At 53.9% G+C, this 25,255-nt stretch overlaps 2 protein-coding genes and 1 long non-coding RNA gene across 4 annotated transcripts in view; 1 reads left to right on the top strand and 2 right to left on the bottom strand.

The window, feature by feature from the left end:
* Positions 1–2,117: 2,117 nt before the first annotated feature.
* RPS4X (ribosomal protein S4 X-linked) lies at positions 2,118–6,441 on the bottom strand. Its single transcript, XM_055817991.1, has 7 exons — positions 6,307–6,441; positions 6,031–6,108; positions 5,314–5,494; positions 4,804–4,901; positions 3,621–3,792; positions 2,842–2,999; positions 2,118–2,276 (listed from the first exon to the last, which is right to left on the bottom strand). The coding sequence occupies exons 1-7, from the start codon at positions 6,307–6,309 to the stop codon at positions 2,175–2,177; spliced, it is 792 nt and encodes a 263-aa protein (XP_055673966.1). The 5' UTR covers positions 6,310–6,441; the 3' UTR covers positions 2,118–2,174.
* Positions 6,402–10,377, top strand: LOC129785559 (uncharacterized). The gene is made up of 3 exons (XR_008749671.1): positions 6,402–6,510; positions 8,888–8,960; positions 10,243–10,377. It is a non-coding gene; the product is annotated as an uncharacterized LOC129785559 (long non-coding RNA).
* The window catches only part of HDAC8 (histone deacetylase 8), a 38,328-nt gene continuing 22,889 nt past the window's right edge, over positions 9,817–25,255 (bottom strand). For both annotated transcript variants that reach the window (XM_055817989.1, XM_055817990.1), the window contains exons 10-11: positions 17,016–17,121; positions 9,817–10,350 (exon numbers count right to left, since the gene is read on the bottom strand). In XM_055817989.1, the coding sequence (XP_055673964.1) occupies positions 10,328–10,350; positions 17,016–17,121 (129 nt within the window). In that variant the 3' untranslated portion in view covers positions 9,817–10,327. The remainder of the gene's footprint in view (positions 10,351–17,015; positions 17,122–25,255) is intronic.

The following is a 25,255-nucleotide window of genomic DNA, read 5'->3' as shown; positions in this document are numbered from 1 at the left end:
TGTGTGGCAGGGACATGGCTGGTGGACATCCTCTCCATCTCCTCCCCACCACCACCACCCCCCGGCCCCCGCCCCCGCCTTTAGTCTTGCTCTCCCCATGCAGGCGACCTCCCAGCACAGAGGCGACACGCAGCCCTCCTCTGGCTGCAGGACCGTAAGCCCAGCCAACCCGACACCTAACACTGCCAAGCCTACCACGAAACCCCATCCCCAAGCGCCGGTTTCTCCCCGCATCCAGTGACGGATGCTTAGCTCTCCCTTTGTTGTTCCTGTTTTTATAGGAGGCGCCAGGGGTCTTGGCCAAGGAGGACGACAAGTGGGAAGACAGCCTGGAGCTCTTCCAGGACCCCCACGCTGATCCCCCGGAGGGCCAGGCAGCCTCCGAGCAGAGTGGTAACACATCGCCCTGCTCCGGCTCCAGGGATGAGCCCGAGGATGAGCCAGGTACGTCCGAGTCGAGCGCTGCCTCGGCCAGGGCAGGCCCGGTCCGGCTGTCCCGGCGCCCTGCACCCAGGCCAGGGCGGCAGGACTGCGTGCAGAGGGGCTGGCCGTTCCCTGGACACCCCTCCCTGGGGAAAGCCCTCGGTGGTGGGGAGCAGGCAGGACCTTGCCCATTACCTGCCCAGCCCCTTGCCTACAGCTCTCCTTCTTCCACAGGCATCGCCGCCCCTGCCGCACACCCCAGCTCGACGGCGACGGCCCTCCCTCTTCCGCAGGGTGCTCAGGGCTCTGCGCAGGGCTTTCTCCTGTACCTGCATCACGGCACAGCGAGAGCAGCAGCGCCCTGCTGCCAGCGGGGCCCATGAAGGTGCCGGCTGCCCCTGAGCCCGTGCTGCATGCGGAAGGTGCAGCGCAGGGAGGCACTGGAGGGATGGCTGCCGGGACTGCGCCCCACGCATTCAGCTGCCCTGAGGACATCGTGGCGCCAGCCTCTGCTGGCCCCTGCATGCTTTCTGAGGCCAATAAAAGCTGACCATTTTCCCCCAGGGCTCATGTGTGCCTGCTCCACCCTGGCAGAAAGACCCGCGCAGGCAAGGCCCACGCCAGCAGGCAGAGCTGGAGAGCCGCTGTGCTCCCTCTTCTCCACGCTGAGCAGAGCCTGTGCCCTCCGCCTCTGCCCATGCCGCTGGCATTCCAGCTCCCAACCAGATGGGGCCTCCGCTGGCCTCGCCCCACGGGGCCCGTGTCTGCCCGGACTCGCGCAGCCGCAGCCCGCACCCAGTGCCCGGGCACGCACTGCCCTGTGCCCATGGCACAGAGGAACCCCTTCCCCGCAGTGCCGCCTGTGCCCTCGCTAGCGCAGCCCGGGCTGCGGAACTGCCCTTGCTGCCCGGGCACGCCGCACGCCCCTGCCCACCTTGGCCTCTGGGGCCTTTCCCACAGGCACTGCTGCTCTCCAGCCACCCGGCCACAGCCACAGCCCCTGGGCAGGGGGCATCAGCCCATCCCCGAGCCGCTGCTCAGCACCTGCCTTTGCTGGACTTCCTGGGGCCCGCAGCAGCCCATGCTTCTGGCCTGGCCAACTCCCTCCTGAGAGCTGCCAAGCCTCCACCACCACCACCACCGCTGGTGTGGGGGCCTCCCCTGTCCTTGCTGTCATTGTGATTCCTTGCATGCTCCACCTCCAGAGGAAAGGCACTGAAGAGCAACCCATGACCTCCCCAGTAAGCAGCTGTCAGCTGGACTCAGGATGCTGAGCACCGCCCCCCACCAAAGCCCAACTCACCGGCCAATGCACCACCCACCCCTGGCACTGGTCACGGAGCCTCCCCTCTCTGCTCAGTCCCGCGGCCAGGGGCAATCCCAGAGAGCCTCAAGCCTGTCTGGCACCACTGGCCCCAGGGAGAGCCCAGCTGGCTCTTCCAGAGCCCTGCTCCTCCAGCATGGCCCTGGGAACGGTGTCCAGGAGCGTTTCTGCCAGCACCTTCCCAGGAACGGACCAGCCTGGAGGGTCTCCTACCGCTCCCCCTTGCCCTTCTGGAAGTTGGTTCTGGTGATTGGTCGGGTCACCAGGAGTCTCCCCGCATCAGCAGGCTCTTCTAGAGAGCGGAGTGTGGCTTCACACTGGCACAGCACGGCTCCCTCCAGCCCTTGGATGCTCCTCAGCCACTCAGACATTTGGTAAACGGTTTAATTAATACACTGAAAGGACCACGGCTGACCCGAGCTGGAGCTCACCCACTGCTCTGCTTGGCTGCCAGTCTCTTGTCCCTTTCTTCAGCAATGGTCAGGCGGATACCCTTTCCACGGGGCAGGGAGATCCATGGCTTGTTGCCCTGCAGGAGAGAGAAGAAGCACCTCACATCATGAAACACAGGCTCTCCCTCTTTGTGGGGGGAAAGCAGCACAAGCCCCTTAGGAAGGTGCTGAAGGCGTACAGGCCTACATCTGCCCCTTCTGGTCGCGTCCATCAATTACGCACTTCAGCCAAGACAGAAACGCCACCCCCTTCCAACCTGGCAGGAGAGCCCATGGCAGACAGCGAGACAGCAGAGGCATCGCAGGGGAAGGGCGCTCTCAGCCAGAGCAGCTGCCCCGGGCACACCCAGAGCCCAGCGCTGCTCGGCTCCCAGTACTCAGAAGGTTTAGAAAACCACAGGGCTGCTCCTCGGAAACATCCCCATTCCTACACTCATGGATGCTTCCCCTTCCCAGAGCGCTCAGCCCGGAGCAGGCAGAACCACCAGGAGCAGAGCCACAGCTGATGCCAGTGCTGAAGCTTCACCGTGTGGGAAGGCAGCTGCCCACGGACAACACCCACGCCTCTCGGTGTCAGCCAGCAGCCCCCAGCAACGGGAGAGAACCCACGAACCCACCCGCATCGTGTCCGTGCAGGCTTACTTTGCCAATAACGAAGATGTTGGAGAGCCTGGTGGCAAAGCTATTGCCATTGGCATCCTTCACATGAACCACGTCAAATGAGCCAGGGTGTCTCTCCCGGTTGGTGATCACCCCAATACGGCCCAAGTTGGCACCGCCGGTCACCATGCACAGGTTACCTGGGGTGAAGGAAGATGGGCATGACAAGAGCTGGCACCAGGGGATCTGGTGAAGCCCTTCTGCTTGGGCTCTTTGAGGTGCACTGCTTGAGAAGGGCAGGGAGAGAGCTGCACTGGCCCCCAGAGCACCTGGTGACACCTGTATCCCACAGGAACCTCATAGAGCCAAACCGCTCTCTGAGCCCAAGGCCTGTACCAAACATTCCCCAACACCGTCTCGGTTGCACGAGCACCAAGGAGGTGCTCCCATACCACTTGTCCCAGCACTGCTCATGGCTCTGCAGCTGAAACCTCCCACAGCAAAGACAGGAATCTCCCTATGGCTGCCCAGAGCCACAGCCCTGTAAGAGCCAAGCTCAAGCAACCTTTCCACCAGCTTCCTGCTTCTATATGGCATCCGCCTGCTCTCAAGATCACTCCAAATCTCTATGCCAAATGCCTCCCACTGCCAGCACATGGCAATGGGAGAAATCCCTGTTCCAGCTGGATATGCCTCAGGGAAACAACCCCTTTCCCAAGGCTGTCACCACTCTATTTCAGAGCAAATATCTGGCATTAGCATTTAACTTCCATAGAGCTCTCCACAGTGGGCAAGTGTTTTACATTGGATGCAGGACGTACCTGTGTCAAACTTTATGAAATCTGTGATCTTGCCTGTCTCCAGGTCAATCTGGACTGTATCATTCACCTTGATGAGGGGGTCTGGATAGCGGATGGTGCGGGCATCATGGGTGACCAGATGAGGGATTCCTTTGGTGCCCACAAAGATCTTCCTTACCTTGCACAGCTTGTACTGCAAACAAAACCCAACACTGCTCAGCTGAGGCAGCAAGCGGCACCACAGACCAGAGGACTATTGTCCCCCAGAGAGCCACCAGCCACAGCAGGCCTCAGACCCCAAGCAAAACACCTAGACACTCCAGGGCTTGCAACAGGAGCCTAGGCAGTGAATTTCCCAGGTCACTGCCCCAGCAATACCAGGGCAGTTTCCTCATTTTGCCCTGAAGCCTGCAGTCAGACAGTGGAGGCAGACGCTGCCTTTCTTCAGGACCTGAGAGAGATCAGTATCCCTCCTCCAGGGCACCCTGGCTTCCCCCTTGCCCTTCACCTCCAACTCCTTCACAGCCACTTTGGGACTCATGGGTCAACACAGAGCGGTAGCCAAGGGCAAAAGCTTATGACGGGGGAGTGAAAAGGCCCCAAACACACATCATACCTGGCTACAGCACAGTCAGCTCTCCCCTCAGCATCACTGTGTTCCTGCACACCCTGCCCTTAGGAAGGACAGGCGAAGGAGAGTGCACTCTCGCAGCTCAGGCACATCACATGCTTGGGTTGGAATATATATGCAGGAGCTGCTCCCCGACAGCCAGGGTAAGAGGGCAGTTTTGTCAACACTTCTACAGCAGACTGGGAAGGAGTTCGAGGCTTTTGCACCACAGGCAGTAAAATGTTTCTGATCCCTGTTAGCCTGTGGAGCCCTATGCTAAGGCTCACCATGCTGCAGCAGAGCCATCCCCACCCAAAGCTCCCTGTGAGGATAACCCAGCCCTTGCCAACAGTGGTTATTCCAAGCACCAGACAATGCACCTGCAGTCATCTGGGAGTTGCTCTCGTGTCACAGATTTCCACCCACCCAAGGCTTCATACCCCAGCCCTGAAGGCTTTTATCTTCTCAAGGGTGGCATAGACACAGCTCTCAAGGAAGACAGCCAAAAGCCCCCATTCAGGAGATACCAAAGAGGAAACACCACCCTGACCAAACCAAACTGCACCCACACTTGTGCCAAGCTGAAGCCCCTACCTTGGCCTCTTCAGCTGTGATGCGGTGAACAGCAAACCGGCCCTTGGTATCATACACCAAGCGGAAATGCTCACCTGTCTTCTCGATGCTGATGACATCTGATTTCAGAGGGAAACAGAACAGCAGATGTTATCAGCTATGTTATCCCACACTGTAACTCAGCACACATTTAAAAAGAACTAGGGACAGCTAAATGCTTCAGGCTTGAATGATGGCTCACACAGGCTCACACCTTTGACTGTGATACAGTGCAAATTAGGAAAAACTGCCACAGGCTGAAGTCTGAACAGCAATTTATGCATATGCAAGCAGGCTGCAGTTATCGGCTACAGATATCTGGCTTTGGTAGTTGTTGCAGTGCACAACTCCAAACTAAAAACTGCTTATATGTATCTTCAATTCCACAGGGAAAGCATCTTCCCCTCCCCCAATCGTGCCAGCCCACAAAACATCCCTCCACCAGTGCAACAGAGCGGCCTGGGGTACCTGCCCCCAGTCCTCCCCGCTCACCCATGAAGCCCGCAGGGTAAGTGATGTCTGTGCGGACTTTGCCATCTATCTTGATGAACCTCTGCATGCAAATCTTCTTGACCTCATCTCCTGTCAGGGCATACTTCAGCCTGTTCCGCAGGAAGATGATGAGCGGAAGGCATTCTCTCAGCTTATGAGGGCCTGTCGATGGACGGGGTGCCTGCAAACAGAAGTCTTCTGCTGGATGTTCCAAGCACAGGAGCAGCATTGACGGTCCCCAGGAGAAGAATGCTACCACCCTGTCAGCTCTTGCAGCAGCACCCAAGGACAGCTGCATGGAGCCTAACTGCTAAGCAGGCAGTGATAGGCTGGAGATATCTTTTCTTGCTATTCACAGCGCCCTTTTGCAAAGTCTTGCCAGCCTCACAAGGCACTGCTCCCAGCACAGTACAACCATCTACTAACCCTCCCCCCTGTGAAGGAAAACCACAAGCAGGTTAAAAGAGAGCAGCCAACCACACCACTGCCATATCCCTTGCAAACGAGGGAAACATGGAAGCCGTTTGCAAAGCCCCTAACCGCATGCGTCCCCTTCTCCCGGGAACTGGCCAGCTGCCCCTGCGCACTCCAGAGCGGCATGCCCGAGCAGCGCGGCTGAGCAGTCCCTTGGTTAGACCGCAAAGCCGCCTAGGCCCGCAGACAGCGGGAAAGGCCGCTACCACGGACAGCCCGTCCCCAGCCCCGTCCCCGACTCACGAAGACACCCGTCAGCTTGTCCAGCATCCAGTGCTTGGGCGCAGCCACGCGCTTCAGGTGCTTCTTAGGTCCGCGGGCCTAAGGGGCAGGACAGGACGCGTTACGGGCCGCGGCCAGGCCCGGGTCCCCCCCCGCCCCGCGCCGGGCCCGGCCCGCCCCGGCCCCGCGCCGGTGGGCTCTCTCCCGCGCCCCTCGACGCGGCGGGACAGCGGCAGCCCGCAGCGGACGGTGGATGGCGGCGGATGGCAACGCAGAGCGGCCGCGCCGCTCCCTTACCATAGCTGCGCTCCGCCGGAAAGGGCCGCCGCTTCCGGGCCGCCGCTGATATCCGTGAGCGCGGCGGTTACGCCGCGGGGCGCCTCCTACCGGCCCGGAGGTCCAGCACCGCCCAGTGCTGAGGCTGACGAGGTGCGTGCGCCCTCCCCGCGGGACAGGCCCGGCGCTCCCCGCGGTGCCCTACTAACGTGCTGCCCACGGGAGGTGAGGGGGGGGCGGGCATCAGACAGGTGGGGGTGGCCCCGTCGAGGCCGCTTGCAGGGGGGGGAGGGACGGGGCGCCCCGCTTCCAGCAGCGGGCGGCTGTCCCGGTGCCGGGAGGGGAACGGAGGCGGAGGGCGGGGGACCGGATCCCTCCCGGCCCTGCCGGTGCCGTGGGACAGCCCCCCACGTTGTGCTCCAGCGGTTTGGGGGAGGTGTGAGAGGGGCGGGGGTGGCGCGCGCATAGACACCCCCTCCGGGTCGCAGGGGCTCGGAGACTCCGGGTACCCCAGCTGCTCCGGGAGCCGAGCCCGGGATATGCGTGCCAGGCCACCGCCCGCCCCTCGCCCACGGATCCGCCCCGGGGTGGAGCTGGGACCCCACGCAGACCCTCGAACCTGACTCCGGGCCTGAGCGCCCGCTCTCGAAGGCTGCTCGGGGGCCAGCTGTGCCCGGCTGGGCTCCCTGAGTAGGCTGGCGTGTGCCCCCGAGTGGAGCGCCCCCCGCAGCATCACTCCCGCAGCGGGGCAGGCGGGAACAGAGGTGCCATCCTCGGGGGTGACATGGCGGGGACACTGCAGATGGCACCTCTGGCGCCACCATAAAGCCGGGAGGAGGCACGGAGGCTGTGGGGGCAAAGCCTCCTCAACCCCGGATGGGCCATTTTCCACGGGGTCCCCCGGCAGAGATGGACCGCCCTTTGTCCCCACGTCCAACGCTGAGGTGAACAGGGAAGGGGGCAGAGGGTCCTTCCAGATTTTATGAAGACAGCAGCTTGAGACCTCTGCCTAGGCGGCTTCGCGTTGGGGCGGGCCACCCCTCCTCCAGCCCCGAGGTCCGAGAGTCCCCAGCCTGCCCGCAGCGCCGGCCCTCGGCCCCGGTGGGGCAGCCGGGGCGATCCCCGCGCCCAGCGGCACCGACGGCGAGTCTCCCGCTGGAGCGACGCAGAAGGTCTCCCCCCTCCCCAAGCGCCCTCCAGCCTCAGCAGCCGGCGTGCGGGGAAGATGAACCCGTGATGGGCGAGCCAGGGCTCTGGTAGCTCGTCCGCTCTGTAGAGGCCAAGCTCCAGCACCAATGCCCTGAGCACCTCCTCGTCCACCGGGTCCGAGTTGATGATGCCGGGGCCGGCGGTGGCGGGGGGACGACCCCCCCGTGCCCCGCAGCTGCATCGGCTGGCCCCAGCTGGGCGGCGAGCCGGACTGCTTGGGGCAGCGCCCCCCCCCCCCCCCCCCCCCCCCCGCGGTGCAGTGCTTGCTGTTGAGTTTCTGAAGGGGCACGCTGGCCAAGAGATGGACACCCGCCCGCAGGACCACGGGGGCCGGCGGAGCCCCCCCAGCAGCGGCCGGCAGCTCCTCGGCCCCGGTGCCGGACGGGTAGCGCAGGGTCGCCGCCACCTCGCGGTCCTTCGTGCTCCGGGGGGCGGCCCGCAGGGAGTCCATCTCCTCCGGGGCCTGCGGGGACACGGCAGCGCTCAGCGGGGCGCGAGCGCCCGGCCCCCCCGCCCTGGACGGTTGAACGTGTCCGACGGGGTCCCCAGCCGGGGTGGGAGGCTGGCGCGGGGCGGGGAGCGGCGCCCCGGCTCCCCCAGCGCTTACCTGGGCTCGGCCTCACGCCCCGCACCGCCCGGGCCGCCGGCGCCGCTGGGAAGGGCGAAGCAGACCGAGGCCAGTGGGCAGCCTGGGAGGGATGAGACGGGGCGGGACGGCTCCCGGGGCGGTACCAGCACCGCCTGCCCCTCCTGTGCCCGGCCGGACCCCCGTGCACCCCGCTTCCAGGCTCAGTCCTTCCGTGTCGTCCCAGTTCAGGCTGGGACCTCTCACGCTTCCCCCATCCAGCCTGGACACCCCTAACCCCCACATGTTCTCCCCCTTGCCCTCCAACATCTTGGGCGGGAACCCCCATGTGCCCCCTGTCCAGGCTGTGCCCCCTGTCCAGGCTGGGGTCACACTTGTAATACCTATCTAGGGTGGGGGGCAAAGAAGGGGGTTCAGTTGGTGCCAGGGCTGACAAGGGTGACATATGTGGGCTAGTGCCCTCAGCCAGCTGCAGGGGAGATTTGGGTGTGATGGGGCCAGCTGAGGGGGCACTGCCTGTACCCCCCAAACCTTTGTCCCACCCTTTGCAGTTTTCTTGGTTTGCGCCAAGCTGAGCTCCAGTTGCCTCTCTGCTTTCAGGGCTGTGGATGGAGACAGTGCAGGGGGTGCTTTACCCCCTTGCCTCCGCTTCCCCAGCTGTCTGTGGGTGGCCAACCTCCCTGGTTTGGGGTGCCGTGTCCCTGCAGTCCCATCCCCAAGTACAGTTCTCCCTGCACCACAGCTAAACCCCATTTAATGCCACAATGCATGACACTTGGGCTTTTTCCTATTTATTTGTTTTCCCAGTTGTGTTCCCGAAACAGTGCCTGTGCTGAAGCACCTATGCCTGGTGCAGGGACAGAGCCCGTGTGGCCCTCAGGTGGGTCGGAGGGAGGAGCCAGCCAGCTTCTCTGCTCTCTCATACCTCACTTTTCTCCTGGCTGAACTGTCTCCAGGGCTGACATCTCCCCCAGACACCGACAGCCTTTGCTGTGCCAGTGGCAGTGCCAGCCTCCTGCCAGCTGTCACCAAACAAGGCCAGTCTTCCGCCACCCCATCACAGCAGGTGTGGGGGGCACATGGGGGGGCAGCAGGGAGGGGGTCGGGAGTCACTGTGGGGACACCGGAGCTACATCCAGCTGAAATCCCCCCATGCTGGATTTCCTGTTGTTTGGATTGGCAGTGAAAAGCAAGAGATCAAAACAAAGCCAGACCAGGCTGGGAGTCCCTTCATCTTGCTATTTATTCCAGCATAATCTATTAAAGCAACAGGAAATATACTTTCCCACAGTGACTAGACATCTTTAAAAAGAAACAGCACAAGAAAGCTCTGCGGGCCAGGCAAAGGAGGAGACAAGGTACTGGGAGAGATCTGCCCCAGGTACCTGCCTCCTCGCTGAGAGGTTGAGTAGCAGCTCTCAGGGGGTGCTGGGATATCTGGAGGTTCATCTGAGACCTGGGACAGGAACTGCCCCCCTGCCCTGCATCTCCCTTGACATTCTGGCTAGCGTGCCTGGGGTCTGGCCCCTCTGCACAGGATTTCAGGAGCCCACCCATCACCCTGGGTGGTGGTCTGTGCTGCCTTACGTGATGGGGCTTAGAAGGGACAGTCACAAACGTGACTGTTAGATCTTTGCTTTCCAGCACTGGCTGGACCTCTGCTGAACACGTGAAGTACTGTGGAAAAGAGCACTGGCAAGCCAGGGTAGGCTCCAGAAGAAAGGAAAGGGCAGGAAGAGTATTTCAGATACTTTATTTTTTTTAAAAAATCCCAGTTAGAAGCACAATGGCTGTGCCTTTCTGTGACTGTGAGGCACAGCCCATGTCTCAGGCCCTGGATGGTCCTCAGCACTGCTCCCCAGGTGGGCAGCTCAGAGGCTGTGCTCCTGCCAGAAAGCCAATGTGGCACTGGGCTCCAGCTGGGGAAGGTTCACAGCTCCAAGAAGTCCCTCTCTTAAAAAACATTTAAAACCAGTTGTGAGAATAAACTCTGTGGTGTTAAGAGGAAGGAGCAAGGGAGGCTCTGCTGCCACTGGAAGGCTGTGGCTGAAGGGCCCACGCTCCTGCCTGGGTAAAGCCACGGTGCTTGTGGTGCGCAGCAGCTTTTCTTCTTGAAAAAAATCAACCAACCAACAGTAATTTCTTCCAAATTTCCCCTGCAGCCACAAGATTCACCAGCTGCTCACATAAACACACTGTCTTCCCCACCGGAAATGCTCTTGTGGAAACCTGAGCCTTTCTTCTCCACTAAACAACATGCTTCAGATTCCCTGCAAATAAAAGGAGGCAGAAAAGGATATTTCCACTGATACTTCAGCCTGACGGCCTGGTTGGGGCAGGGGTGCCACCCACTTGCCTGATGGATCACACAGTGATACAGGAATGCCAGCCTCGGTGCAGACCTGGATCCCTGCTGGCCCCTCACTCCTTTCGCAGAGGTTGTGAAAAAGACTTTGGGAACTACCAAAGGGAGATCCTGCCACCACTTCCGTCTCCTGCAGGCTGATCACTGATTTAGGATTCATGGGCAAGCACCAGAAAGGCACGTGTTCCCTGCTGCCTCATCCTTCCTCCAGGCTAGATGCACTGCCAGGAATGCACACCATAGATGCCTGCCTTGCAGCTCTGGAGAGATGCTGTTCCTCTCCTCCCTAGTGCCATGGGAACTGGTCCCAAGGACAGTACACATGTTCCTGCCAAAAGCAGACCAGGGTCTCACCTTAGGCTTGAAATAAAAAAATTTAAAAATTTAAAAAAATTAAAAAATTTAAAAAATTTTAAAAATAAAATTTTAAAGAAGAGTAGCTGCGGTTTTGTGGGACCCCAGGCAAAGCACTGGGCAGTCAACCCTCAATTCTGGAGCAGCTAAGTGTGCTAAAGAGAGCCTGCAGGCTGGGCTGGCGGTCCCTGTCCTCTTCCTGCTGCCTCCCACCCATAGTTTCCCTTTAAACACGGTGGTTCACATCCCAAGCAGATGATGATGACTTTTCCTGCATGCTGGGGGACTGGATGCTCTACACTTACATGAGCTGCAGCTGGGGCCACAGATGCTGGAGAATGAGGGGATGGAAAGCCCAGCAGGCAGCAAAGCAGCGCTGGGAGTCAACAGTTAAGAGCAGGAGCCACAGCTCTACTGGTGTCAGCCTGTTCAGCACCCAGCAGGCCCGTTCTCCCAGCACTGGCGGTGCCACACACCTCTGTGCAGCCTGGGGTAGGGGCTGCAATTCTGCCTTGCTCCATCTGTCACCGTTTCACTGCCAAGGAGGATGGACCCTTCTCGCCCCACTCGCTCCTGTTGCCTCCAGCATGGCCGCGGCAAGCCCAGTGGAAAACTCACTGCCGGGAAAACCAGTCCTGGAAAGCACTGGGCTCTTGGACCAGCTTCTGTGGTGGCTGTGGAGTGAGGAACAGGGTTTCTCTGCTCTCCCCTCTGCCACGGGTGTGAGTTTTCCTCTCAGCAGGTGGTGTGACAGAGGGAATCTCGCTACCCAGCCCCTGAGCTTCCTGCTCCATTTCAGCCACACGTGATGCTGGCTGGGAAGCCTTTGGGTGCTCACCCACAGGTCTGGATGTGCATGGGAGGTATCCTGGCCACTGCGCAGGAAAACGCAACATTGTCTGGGACTAGTAGAGCACTGAATGCAGGGCTGACCAAACTTGGGGTCTCAGACCCCTTCCCAAGCAGACAAGCAGCCCATCTGCACCACTGACCACGCTCAAGCCACCTGGTCTTCAAGTACACATCTGGCTTCTTTGACAAGTACTATCAGGAAAGACAAAGATGTCTGGGATCCACCTGTCTCCCTCCCTCCCCTAGAAATCCACAGCTACTAAAATCATTTCCTTCCACAAACATGGAAGGTTTCCTAGGCACAAAATATACGTCCTCATCAGATGCAGTGCTTGCAGCAGCTGTGACATTGCAGTTCCTTCAGGAATGTGCTCAGCTCCCAGGGGCAGTGGCTGTGAGCTGAGCTGGAAGTGTCACTCGAGGGTGTGGAGGTGCCATCCAGGCAGAATACAGCCTGCAGTGCCCTGCTCCCAATGCTCAGGGGCCCTGGTCCTTCTCCTAAGTCTGATGTTGAAGAAAGGACACTAAGGAGGGCATGAATTTCCAAGCCTTTTTGCTCCTGAGACAGTCTGTTGAGGTCTGACAGCAGAAGAGAGGGGTTCTAGTTAAGCTGCAGTTGGGAGATTGTAAGTCAAGCATCTGTAGGGAACAGGGTTTATAACTGCCTCATGCCCCACACAGCACTTCTAAATATGACAGTAAAGAAGACTTATCTTTTCTGACATGACAACAAAGGAAACAAAAATTATCATGTGTAGCAGAGAAAAGGAGTGGGGGAGCTATATGTAACAAAGTGCAGCAGTTGTGATCAGGTGTTGGACCAAACATTCCCAAAGTGTTTCAACAGACCCACACTGAAGTCACCTGTCTCCAAAGGATGGGCACAAATCAGTTCTGCAGGTTTGCACCTCCTAGGAGGCAGCGGTCCCTCGAACAGGCTGGGGTACAACTGCCTGAACGTGACCCAGGTGCAGCTGGTAGTGTGCCATGTTACAAGCCCATTTCAGCAAGCATGGCGTCTAACCACTTGCCTGTTGTTCATCTCTCAATAAGTCACTACAACACATTGTTGCTTCCATTGAGTTGAAGTACTCTCTTGGGAGTAAAGGATGGGAACATTGCTCCAGAGCAAAGCACCGTCTCAGAGAAAACACTTTCACTAGGGCTGACTCTGTGCCAGAGATATTTCTGCATTGCAGGGTTCACTCTAACTGACAAGCTCCAACCAAACTTGCACGTAGGAGGATGTGAGTTTATGGCATAAACATGCAGAACTTGGACTTCTGATGAAACAAGTGGCAATTTAAACCAAAGAGGCAGAGGGGGGCAAAATACTCTGTCAGGCTTTTAACAGGTGATGAGTGTACGCATGGCAAGTGATAGCTCCCCAAGCTGTGGTAATGGGATTATCAGCAACTGGGAAGCGTGCCTAGGAGTCAGCACTGGACTGGGGAAAAACACTGCTGGGGAACTGAAAAGCTGGTCATGGTGCAAGGGAAGAGGTAAGTATGTAAGCTCTCCTCTCCTGAGCTCAGACACTGTGGTACAAAAGGGAATGAAAACCATGCATCAGAAGCAGCTGGAACATATTCCCCTGAAAACATCTGCCTCTCATTCAGCCCTACACAGTCTCCAGGTCTTCCTGCACCCAAACATCAAACCCCAGCTCAGGCAGTCCACTAAGAGATTTCTCTCTTACTGACAAGGTTAAGCCATGGTACCATCGCTGTATCCAGGCTGAGACCTGGGCTCACACGCCCAGCTTTTTCGGTCTAGCTGTATGTAGTTAGCTGCCCTCCTCTGCAGGAAGCCTCTGTATGGGCATGTCTGAGGCTGATGACACTCACAACCACATCCAGAATTCATTTCATCTCATCAAATGAATCACAGAAGGGTTTGGGTTGGGATGGACCTTTGAAGACCATCTAGTTCAACTCTCCGGCCACCGGCAGGGACATCTCGCACTACATGAAGCTGCTCAAACCCCCCCAGCCCCCAGCCTGACCTTCAGCAGTCCCAGGGATGGAGCATCCACAGCTTCTCTGGGCAACCTGCTCCAGTCCCTCAGCCCCCTCATCGAAAAACGTTTCTTCCCTATGTCCAAGCTGAATTGCCCTCCTTCAGGTCAGAACTGTCGCCCTTGTCCTGTCGCTACAGGCCTGGTAAAAAGTCTCTCTCGGCCCTTCTTCAGATGTTGAAACGCCGCAGCAAGGTCTCCCCGTGGAGCCTTCTCCAGGCTGAGCAACCCCGGATCTCTCAGCCTCTCCTCCTAGCAGGGGGGTTCCAGCCCTCGGACCATTTCTGTGGCCACCTCTGGCCCCGCTCCAACAGGTCCGTGTCCTCCTTGCGCTGGGGACCCCAGAGCTGGGTGCAGTGCTCCCGGGGGTCTCACCAGAGCAGAGCAGAGAAGGAGAATCCCCTTCCTCGACCTGTTGGCCACACTGCTGGTGATGCACCCAAGACAAAGCTTTCTAGGCTGCAAGCACACATTGTTGGTTCACATCTGTTTTTTCATCCATTGTCTCCCTGAGTCCCTCTCCGCAGGGCTGCTCCCAACCCACTCATCCCCCAGCCTGTATTGATACTGCGGGTCACCCTGACCCAGGTGCAGGACCTTGCACTTGGCCTTGTTGAACTTCATGATGTTCACATGGGGCCAGTCCTCCAGCCTGTCTCAGTCTCTTGGGAAGGCATCCCTTCCCTGCAGCGTATCAACTGACCATTCAGCTCGGTGTTATCTGCAGACCTGCTGAGGGTGTAGTCAATCCCACTGTCTTGTCATTAATAAGGATACTGAACAATATCAGTCCCAGTGCAGACCCCTGAGAGAACACCACTCATTACTCATTTTTACTTGGACATTAAGCTACTGACTACAATTCTTCAGATGCGCCCATCCAGCCGATTCCTTATCCATCTAACACTCCATCCATCAAATCCCTGTCTCTCCAGTTTAGAGACAAGGATGTTGTGTGTGACCAGTCAAGGGCCTTACGGAAGTCCAGGTAGATGACATCAGTTGCTCTTCCCTTATACACCAATGCAGTCGCTCCAGGAGTCACCAAATGAGTCAGGCACGACTGGCCTTTTGTGAAATCATGTTAGCAGTCTCTAATCACCTCCCTGTCATCCAAATGCCTTGAGATAGCTTCCAGGAGGATCAGCTAAATGATCTTACAAGGTACAGAGGTGAGGCTGACTGGCTGGTAGTTCCCAGGGTCATCCTTTTTACCATTTTTAAAAATAGGCATGACGCTTCCCTTTCTCCAGTCACTGGGAACTTCACCTGATTGTCATGATTTTTCAAATATGATGATGATGATCATATTTTTCAAGTATAGCCTTAACACAAGAAGGGGTTCTTCAGACACACGAGCAGTAAGCAGAAGCCCAGGGAAGACACAGGCCCATTGGTAACATGGGCAGGGAAACCAATTACTAAGAATGCTGACAAGACAGAGGTTCTCAATACCTTCTCTACCTGTCTTTACCAGCATAGCTGGATCCCAGATCATAGGAACATCTACAATGCACGTGTCCACTCACCAGCAGTGTTGGGTGGTCCGTGACCTCTTGCAAAGGTTCAACCAACATAAATCTATGTTAAAAGAAGTGTCTGATGTTGTTTGCAAGGCCACTGTCCACAATATTTGAAAAGTTGTGGCGATCAGGGGATATCCCCGATTACAGGAAGAGGGCAACTGTCACACCCAACTTACAAGGAGGGCCCAAAACAGGACCCAGAAAACTAGAGGCACATTAGTCTTACTTCAATCCCTGGAAAAGTCACAGAACAAGTCCTCCTAGAAACTATGAGCAGCCTAAAATCAAATTAAGCAGGTGACTAGGAAAAGCGAGCATGGATTTATCAAAGGCAAAGCATGACAGGGTGATCTGGTCATCTTCTACAACAAAATAACATCTTTTGTTGCCATGGGGGAGAGCAGAGGATGTTGTTTACCTGGATTTCAGCAAAGCATTTGACACTTGTTTCCCACAGCCTCCTCCTGGAAAAACTGGCAAGATACAGATTGGACAGGTGGTCTGCAAAGTGGGTAGGGAGGGAACGGGCTCACAGGCAGCACGCAGAGGGTGGTGATCAGTAGTTTTTACTCAGGCTGGCAGCCTGTCACAAGTGGGGTCCCCCAGGGATCAATACTGAGCCCCACACTGTTCACCATCTTCATAAATGATCTGGAGGATGGGACTGAAAGCAACCTCACCAAGTTTGCTGCTGACACCAAACTGGCTGCTGAGGTGGACACGTCAGAAGGGAGAGCAATCTTACAAAGACCCAGACAAGCTGGAAGAGTGGGCTAACAAGAACAGTATGAAGTTTAACAAAGACAAGGGCAAGGTCCCACACCTGGGACAGAATAACCAAAGAGCCTAGTTCAGGCTACGATCTGCGTGCCTGGGGAGCAGTCTTGCTGAAAGAGGCCTGGGGTCCTGGTGGACAGCAAGCTGAACATGATCCAGCAGCATGCTGCTGCAGCAATGAAGGCAAGTTGGATCCTGGGCTACATTTGCAGGGACTTTACTAACAGAGACAGAGACGGGATCAACTCACACGGTGCTTGTCAGCCGCACCTAGAGCGCTGTGTCCAGTCCTGGTCCTCACAAATCAAAAGAGACATGGACAGACTGGAGAAAGTCCAAAGGAGGGCCATGAAGATGATCACAGGGCTGGAGAACCTGACCTATGAGGAAAGACTGATGGAGCTGGGCCTCTTCTGCCTGGAGAAGAAAAGGCTCAGGGGGACCTCATCACAGTATTCCAGTACTTGAAGGGCAGCTACAGAGAGGAGAGAGGTTCTCTCTTCACAAGGAGTCACATGGAGAGGTCAAGGGGCAATGGGTATGAGTCACACCAGGAGGGGTTTCACCTCATTATAGGAAAGAAATTTTTTACAGTGGGAACAATCAATCACTGGAATAACCTTCTCAGGGATGTGGTAGAGTCCCTACCGCTAGAGGTTTTCAAGATGCAACTTGACAGGGGGTTAGATAATCTCATCTAGGCTCCCTTTCCCACAAAAGGTTGGACCAAATGATCTTTAACATCCCTTACAACCTGGGCTGTTCTATGATTCTAACAAGGATGAGGCCTTGTGCTCCTCTGCCCAGCCAGAGGAAAGGCAATGGCCACTTTTGCTGACAGGGACCCACAGCTCTAGGCTGATGTGCTACTAACATTGAGAATCCCAAGTGAAGCAGGAAATGGATGATGTTGTACGCAATGAGCAGTCAAGTGAATGTGGTTCATCTTTCTAGTCAGCAAGAAGGACTCCAACAAGCTTTCCTGAAGTCTTCTCAAAAAAGACCTGTAAGCCTGAAGCAGGAGCTTTGGCTTGGACAACTCACCTTTGATAGTGTTAAGAATTTCTTGAATTCTCTGTGGTTCGTTGCGGTCTGGTCTGCAGCTCGGTGTGATCTCCAGCACATAATCAGGACCATACTCTGTGAAGAACTGCAGGAAAGAGGAGAGGAGAGTCAGCAGAGAGGTCTCTGGCTGGCTGAGGCTGGAGTGAGGGCTCCCCATGAGTACCTGTTTGTAAAAAGGCAAAAACCTTTCCTCCGTCTGACAGGTACATGTAGCTTAACTACATGAAAGAGGTGCTTCTGCAGTGTCTGTGCACACCTGAAGTTTACAGCTGCTGCCAATTCAAGAGCTTGGGAAGCAGAGCTCAGCGGTGCACATAACAGCAGTCAAATGTCTATCCCAATGTTTTATTTGGGAAAGCTGTTGACACTAATTTCACACATGGTTACCTGCAAACCGGATTTTTTAATGAACAAAATTCAAGTGCTGCCTATCAGATATCCTTCCTTTCATCTCCCTGCCCCACGTTGCAGAGCACTGCATTGATGTGACTGAAACACCTGGAAAGAGCAAAATTAGTGTGCTTCAACATTAATAATGTGTCTTTCCTGGCTGAGTGCTCCAGCAGTATGCAGCTGAGTCTGAATGAGAAAATCTGCAGCACATGGCCTCTACATGGTAACACAGAATCACAAATTATTGCCAGCAGTTTTGTTTCACAAGCACACAGTGCTGAGCAAAGCAGCAGGCACACCAGGGTTAAAAATTCAGCACTGAAGTTGCAACAGGTTCTTTTGCTGCCCCCCCGGAAAGCTTCACCCCATGGAGAGCTAGTCCAGACTTAAAAGATACTGTACCAAAGACAGGGAAATTCACAGCATTACAGTCTCCCAATTATTAATGATCCAAAGGGCTGGGGTTTTCTTTCAGGGTGAGATTGGAGGTGGCAGATATTGCATCCCAGCACTGACACCTCTGCACTAGCAGGGGCAACGAGGGCTTCTCCAAACAGACCTCAGCATGCTAGGACTGATGAGGAAATTAAATAGCTCCTGAATGCTGCAGGTTACAGTCCAGCATTTGAAAGCAAACCTGAAATCACACCGAGTTTACCACCCTGTGAATCACAGCGTTAAGGAGCTGCCCACTCTTTAAGCACATAAGCTATTTACACAGAATGGGCAAGGCAGCTGGGTCAGGACAGGCAACATGCTGTCTGCCCAACTTTTTTGTGGGCCAACACAATATTCCACTAAAAAGAGTGTAAAAGGCAGATTTTGACAGCTGCATTGTCTCATTTGTGCAGTGCTCAATTACTGTAGACCCAGCCAAGTGATTTAAAAAATGGGGAAGTATTTCCTTTTTAAGCAAGTCAGGGTTTTGATCTATGCTTTCAATGCTGTGAGAATGAGATCTCATTTGTCCCCCAAACCAATGTGGGGCAGCAGGAAGCAGGAAGTACATTGTGGCTGCTCTTAGCTCATTAAAAAACTACCATGACTATTCAGAGCAGAGATGGACCCAGGACCAGCCTGAATTAAGAGCCTTATCCAGTGGTATCATGCAGCATGGGAGCACATGTTTAGCTAATTAGCAGGCTAACCCTTTTTCTTCCAAGCTTCTCCATGGCCAGCCCAAGGACTGATGTCTGTTTTTCAAGGAGACTACTTTCACAGTTTTCTCAAGTAGTCTCCTTGATAGCTAAACATTTTCCTTTCTTCACCTCTGCCCAGAGACTGCTTTGGAAAGCCCCAGCTGAAATACAGACATGAGAGAACACTGACATCTTTCCTTCTTAGAAAGCCTGCAAATGGCTGGAGCAGAAGCAACCAACATGTTTTGGGAAGTCCTCACTGAGAGCTGATGCCTCCAGTCAACTTTTTTGCTCTTATGGTGTGACGAAGAGACAGCTACTCCCAGAGCACACAGGTTCTACTGGCAAAGCCCACTGAACTCCACAAACCAAGCAAGCGGCCTTATTTGCAGGAAAAAAGGGAAATGCACATAAAATCTGGACTGCAGCATCTGTGAAAGAGCACAAGGAAAACGCACACCTCTCAGTAACTCGTCTCAGCTGCACAACCTGCTGATTACACAAGTGGCACAGCGGATTTTGTACTGTGGGTCTAGCACATCCAGCCTAGGAAACAACGAGGCACAGTTAAATCCTATTGAAGGCATCATTTTGTACTTCCTTCACCAATACAGCTTCATGCAACTGTTTTTCAAAGTCTATGTTAAACGGCAAAAATACCTGGGTTTTTGCACTGATGTAGTTTGTAACAGTTGGGAAGCTTTAGGTATTAAATAACTAAAATCCTGTAGAGCTGCTCCATGCAGTGGGCCACCCAGTACGGGTTGCAGAGCACTGTCACGCAGAAGAGCTTGGGGCCAGCAAGGTTTTACACCATCCACCGGAAAGCAGGTCAGTAGGGCAAGCCTGGTAAACCTTGAACTGGCTTATCCAAGAGCTCTGATGCAGGTGCTCTGAAGCAAACAGCCCCAGCTGTTCAACACCTTCCTACCCCTCCACAGCAGGTTCCTGTGCAGGTGGCAGCAGAAAATACATGTCCAGCCAACCCAGGTCACAGACCAAGACACAAGGGCTGAGACGCAACCTGGCAGGGCACAGGGGCAGCGGCAGGAGCCCCTGCTCCCTATCTGCTGCCTTGTTCCAGTGGCAGGGTGGCTAGGGAGGTAAGGACAGGACCACATCTTGCAGCAGCTAGAAGTGCTTATTGTCTCTGAGGAAGCACTAACAAAAGAAATTACTTCAACCACTCATCAACTGACAAAAGCAACAAGCAGCACCTGGGAATCAGCTGAGTTTTGACCCACCACAGGGACCCAGAGAGGCAAATCCACCCAAACTAACCAATAACTTTGATTTTCACTTTGAGGTGGGAGGCCTAAGCCTCAGTATTTCTGAAGACAGTATAAACAAGTCATTTGTACAAGCACCTTGTATCCACGCTCTTGCTGCCTGGAGGGGATACAAAAGGCGGTTTTCAGTGCTCCAGGAAAGACTTTCTGTTTCTCTATCTCTCATAACAAGGAGGATGTTACAAGCAGGCAAGCTCATGCTTCAGCAACACAAAATGCCACGCTACTCATTCATCCGTTTATTTGTGGCAGGGGAAAATGTATCTTTTTCATCCCTGCAAAAACCCTGTCATTTTCAGCAATGAAAAAAACCAGCATTGAGAACCAAGACTCACAAAGAAAGCTAAAAATCCCCTCCTTATTCAGCAGCTCACCTGGAAACTTACAATTGCTCCCTTCTAAAACACAGGCCTGCCAAAACTGAGAGAATCACAAATGTCCAATGCACAATCCTGAAGCCCTGAGCAGGCCAAAAGGAGATGAAGTTTGAACCAGAGGGAGGCATACCTGGAACTGCAAATGTCTTCCCTCCCATCAGCAGGTGTCCCAGAGAAAGGAGCAGTGCACGACCACCAAGTGCTTTGGTGGTCTGAAAGAGGATGGGCGTAATGGTTCAGGAGATGAGAACATGGAACGACTGAAGGGAAAGAAGTGTTGGAGGAAGAAAAGAGTAGGCATAGAGGCCAGGAAAAAAAGGTGAGAAATGGAGAAAGGAAAAGGTAAAGAGGAGAAAGAAAAAAAAAAAAAGAAAGAAAAAAAAAAGGCTAAAACAATAATGTTCTTAAAGGGGAAGGATATTTTCTCCTGAATAATGCCAGATCTGACAAAAGTACTATGTCAACAGCAAAAAATTGGGCATCTTATATAACACTAACTTCCATCACTGATTTTAGTACAAACAGTTCATGGGTGGACACTGCTGCAGAGGGACCATGACCCACTGCACCATTAGCACTGGATGTTCAAAGAAATTCTATGTTGGTCCTTCCAGACATCCCAAGACTATTTAAACACCATTACAGTTTAGTCTCAGTCAGATGCTTTGTGAATCTCAAGACCACAGCTGTGCTGTTTTCAAGCCCTTCTCTACAAACTCATGAACAAAAAAGAATGACCAAAAGACCTCCATGCTTCTGAATCCTGACTTTCTTTCATAGTGACTTGATTCCAAGACCTGGAGCTGTAAAGAACAACCCCAAACCCCTCAATGGTGGAAGAGAAGCAAAGAGCTGAATGTAACTGGGTAGAATTTGGTCCATCATCACCAAAAAAACATGCCAAACCTGGCTGATGGAAAGAAATGCATTAAGAGCAGCACAACTCAGCCGCTTCACAGCAAGGTGCTTCAGCAATGCTCTGTCCCAGGCAACACTCTCTCACAAGTTTCCTTGTGAGGTGAGCAGAGCCCTGGGGTTGTACAGCAGGAAAGCTGTGCCTAGACTGCCTTCAAGCTGCTCACAGTCAGGAGCTTGCACTGGTCTCACCAAGCTGACTGGTCTGACAGCTCAATTTTCAGGTTTCATGTTAATCAGAATGGGAATTCCTATTTAAAGCAAAGCAAACACAAAATTATGAAGTACCAACCTTTGATTCTGTGCACAGGCACTACTAAGCTATTAAACCATTAGTGTTTTTTTGCCAAAAGCAGCAGAAGAAAACCTGGAAATCTGACAAAGAGACATCAGCCCTATGTGTGCACAAATACATACGTACACATATACAAAAAGCACATGCTGTTTCCCCTTCAGATTATCGCACAGCTGTGTAAATATTTCATACCCACTAGCTTCCAAACCAGTTGTCTTCCTTCATGACTTTTCTTCCTGCCAAATCTGCTTCTACCACTTCACCTTAAATATGCTGCCCCATCCCAATAGCACAATGCAGGCAGCCTGGAGCACCTCGTGGAGAGATTATAGAGGGTGAAGTATACTGATTAGCTGGACTCTAAAAAGACACAAAACCAGTCAGCTGTAGCTTCTTTGGGAGTTCCTGTTAAGAATCTCTGCAGGATTAATGCAAGATGACGTCATCTCATTCTTTATCACAGAAAAGGGGCTACCCCACAAAGTGCTAGTCTGAAACCTGCACCAGCGGCAAGGTGAGGAACTACGTTACCTTTGACTAGTTCCATCTAAAGGAAAAAATAAAGCCTTCTCTAAATGCAATGACTCATGGAATGAGAGAAGGGAACAGAAGAATTCCCAACAAAGTGAAGTGCCCCATACTGAATACATAGTAAAACACTCCTTCCTCTGCAAATCTGACATCTGTAAGGTTTAAACCAATTTGACAAGTCAAAAATCCAAGTGCAAAAATCACATAGGAACGTCCCTGTCCAGGCTCTGGAACAAGGCAATGGCAAAGCACTGCCTGGCATCTGACTGCTCTCTGTCACACTCTGATGCAAGAAAGCCTGCTAGAAAAGATAGATAGCACATTTTAAGTTCAACAAATAGCAAAGCAAGATGGGCTATGGCTCCCAAGGATGGTGTGCAAGTACTAATCCAAACAGTGTCCTCCAAAAACCATATTTGCCATCAACCATCTTTACTACCTTCTGTTCTGACAACTGTGACCAGCACAGACCGGTCTTCCAGATAGCTCTGTTGTAAAGCAGAGCCGTGAAGAGGAGCCAGAGAGCAAAAGGTCCTCAATGACTCTGGACGTCAACTCCAAAGTTGGCTTCTCCCTTCTACAGACAGCTTGCAAAGAGCTGTTTGACTTTAAACAGACTCGGTTCCCCTCGTAGAAAGCGCAGCAGTGCAAAAGCGGCAAGCTGCTTCCCAGAGTGCTCCGTGGGCCTGTCTGCATTCACATCTGTACCCAAGGCAGCTGATAGAGATGCTGCCCTGCACTGCACACCCTGCCTCCATCTATCAGCGAACCTGCCTGATAGCTGGGAGCCTTTTCCCTTAGCAAAGGCCAAGAACAGAAGCTTCATCCTAACTTTGTCCAAGCACCTCCACAAGGCAACAGTCATCTTATGGATGTGGAGCTGGATAAAGCTTGCTTTTGTTTACACAAGGCTTTCCTGGTTTACTCCATGACTTTTTAAACAGAGCCAAGTCTTGATGTGCCCCTCTCCGTGGTTCAGAGGAAGCCAGAGGACATGCCGCCATCCCCACATCCAAGCTGAAACACAGCCAGGCAGGAGTAGGGCCCCAGACAGACTGCACAACACACGGACACCCTTGAGGGAAGGCAGAGGACACCTGCATCCTGGGGATCAAATTGCTTGATGGAGCCTGCCTCTTCCACATAGTCACCCACCCATGGCATCTCAGAGTTAAGAGCCCCAAACCAAGTCTCCACCATTCTCTCCTGAACATTAAGTGGGGGGGGGGGGGGGGGGGCATGTGCTGCCATGCTCATGTGCAGCTCTTCATCATGAAGGGGCTGGCAAGCAGTGGCACAAGAAGCCAGGTTTTTATGCCCTTAAGCAGTACAGAGGTCTCAAGGAAGCCAGGCCTGAGATTTTTCTCCCCATCAGCATTGGCACAGGGAGCGACGTCGGCACACTCACAGCAGAGAGTGCTCTCTGCAGTGACTTCTCTCCAGACAAGTACCAGCAGTTACCTTATTATAGGGGCATCTCTCTCTGCTAAAGGCCTTTTCCGCATGTGCCATTGGACATGGGTACTTCTGACTGTGCTGTGTCCCAAAGGCAGGGGTCAGCAGCAGGCTTCCAAGAAGAGACTGGTATCTGTACATACCTCACAGCTTTCATCAGAAATCAGGCTTGTTTCAGTGTTCCTGAGAAGTGGGAGGTTCCCAGCCCTGGAGGAACACTCTTTCTTGAGGGAGAAGCACAACATGATCCAGTACAAGCTATCCCACGCTGGCATGAAGGCAGGGTTTGCACATTCACCCAAGGGTGAGTGGCTAGTAGATCTCAAACTCCTGCTCTTGTGCATGCCAAAGCCCATGCCATCCCTCACCAGAAGACACAGTGATATGCCGAAGAGCTGAACCGCAGGAAGCCCCAACATGGGGTGTACAAGGACTCTCCCACGAGTGTCATCAACAAACTGGGATTCCCACATCAAGAGGAATAGATTCACCAGGCATAGATTAATACACACAAAGGCTGGGATGTAACAGAGGCAGAGACTGCAGTTGCTAAAACAAGAGTTGGGAAGAAGTCACACACTGGCCCTCACATGCTCAGGCTACTCATGCCCCCTGCAAATGAGCAAGGTAGAGGATTTTCCCAGCTGGCCCCTCCTGGTCCCAAGCTCTAACCATCACATCCAACACAAAGACCGGCCTTTTCACAGCTTCACTGGTTTATCAGCCTTGGCTATTAATTTCCTGCTGACAAGTAAACAGATCCAGTTGGCAGTGTTTCCAGTTGACTGTTCTTCCTCCATTAGTGACAAGACCATTTTGACAAACTGTTTTAACAAAAGTTACCAGTTTGAGCAAAGCAGCCACCAGACTGTAGCCTCAGTTGAAAGCCCACAAAAGAGCAGGATTGGGCAGTTTGCTCTGTGTGGAGAGAAGCCAGCTTGGGGACAGCATCCAAATTAAAAAGGCATTAGCTGCAGCAAAGACAAGCCTACAAGTACGTGGGATCTGCCATGGCTTCTGATCTCATGGAAAACAGGACAATCTGTGTGAAATGTGTTCACTTGATTCGTGTCAATATAGAACAATGCTAGGACCGCATGATGAAATGTAACCTTCTGTCTTACATACCCTTGTATAACCACATGCTTAAGAAAAATGGAGTGATCAATGTGTATAGCTCCTGTATCTTGCAAAGAACACCTGGCTACATACCTAGTTCCTGTATCTTACAAAGGACATCTGGTTACACACCCTGACATGCAGGCTGAGCTGCTAACCGCATGGTGTTAGGTAAGAGAAGTTTACAGGGCGCATGCGTAAAATCTAGGGTCATCCTAAGGGTGAGCCGAGGAAGACTGCTGACTTCATCCACCGACCACCAGATACCCTCGGAGACAGAAAGAGCATGCGCCACGAAGTACACGCCTATTCCAAGGATCCATTTACATAAACCAACCCTTTCTTAGAAATAGCTATGAATATGTATTAGTTTAGGAAATACAAACCAAAAATAAATTTTGTACAGAGCGCGTCTTGATGGAGTGGAGACTCCCGGTGCACCCAACGCTGTTTGCTTGCCTCCATTTGCTTAATAAATTGCAAACTTTGATTGTAATCCTGTTTTGGGACTAAGTTATTTATACAATCGGTAAAAGGATGTCAGCTTCACTGTAGATCACCTGTGGCTGGCTGACTGCAGCAAGGTTCCTGCCTCCTGCATACGGCAGTGTCACTGTGTTGAAAGGAACTTGCATTTACCTAAGCACCCAAATTTAGACTGGATCAAGAGGGGATTTTGTAAGCTGAGCTTCAACAGAGCCTTCCA

The sequence above is a fragment of the Falco peregrinus genome, chromosome 13 (genome assembly GCF_023634155.1).
Source record: "Falco peregrinus isolate bFalPer1 chromosome 13, bFalPer1.pri, whole genome shotgun sequence".
In the NCBI taxonomy this organism is placed as follows: Eukaryota; Metazoa; Chordata; class Aves; order Falconiformes; family Falconidae; genus Falco; species Falco peregrinus.
The sequence above is the reverse complement of the archived record's forward strand: the minus strand, read 5'-3'. Positions and strand labels throughout refer to the sequence as shown.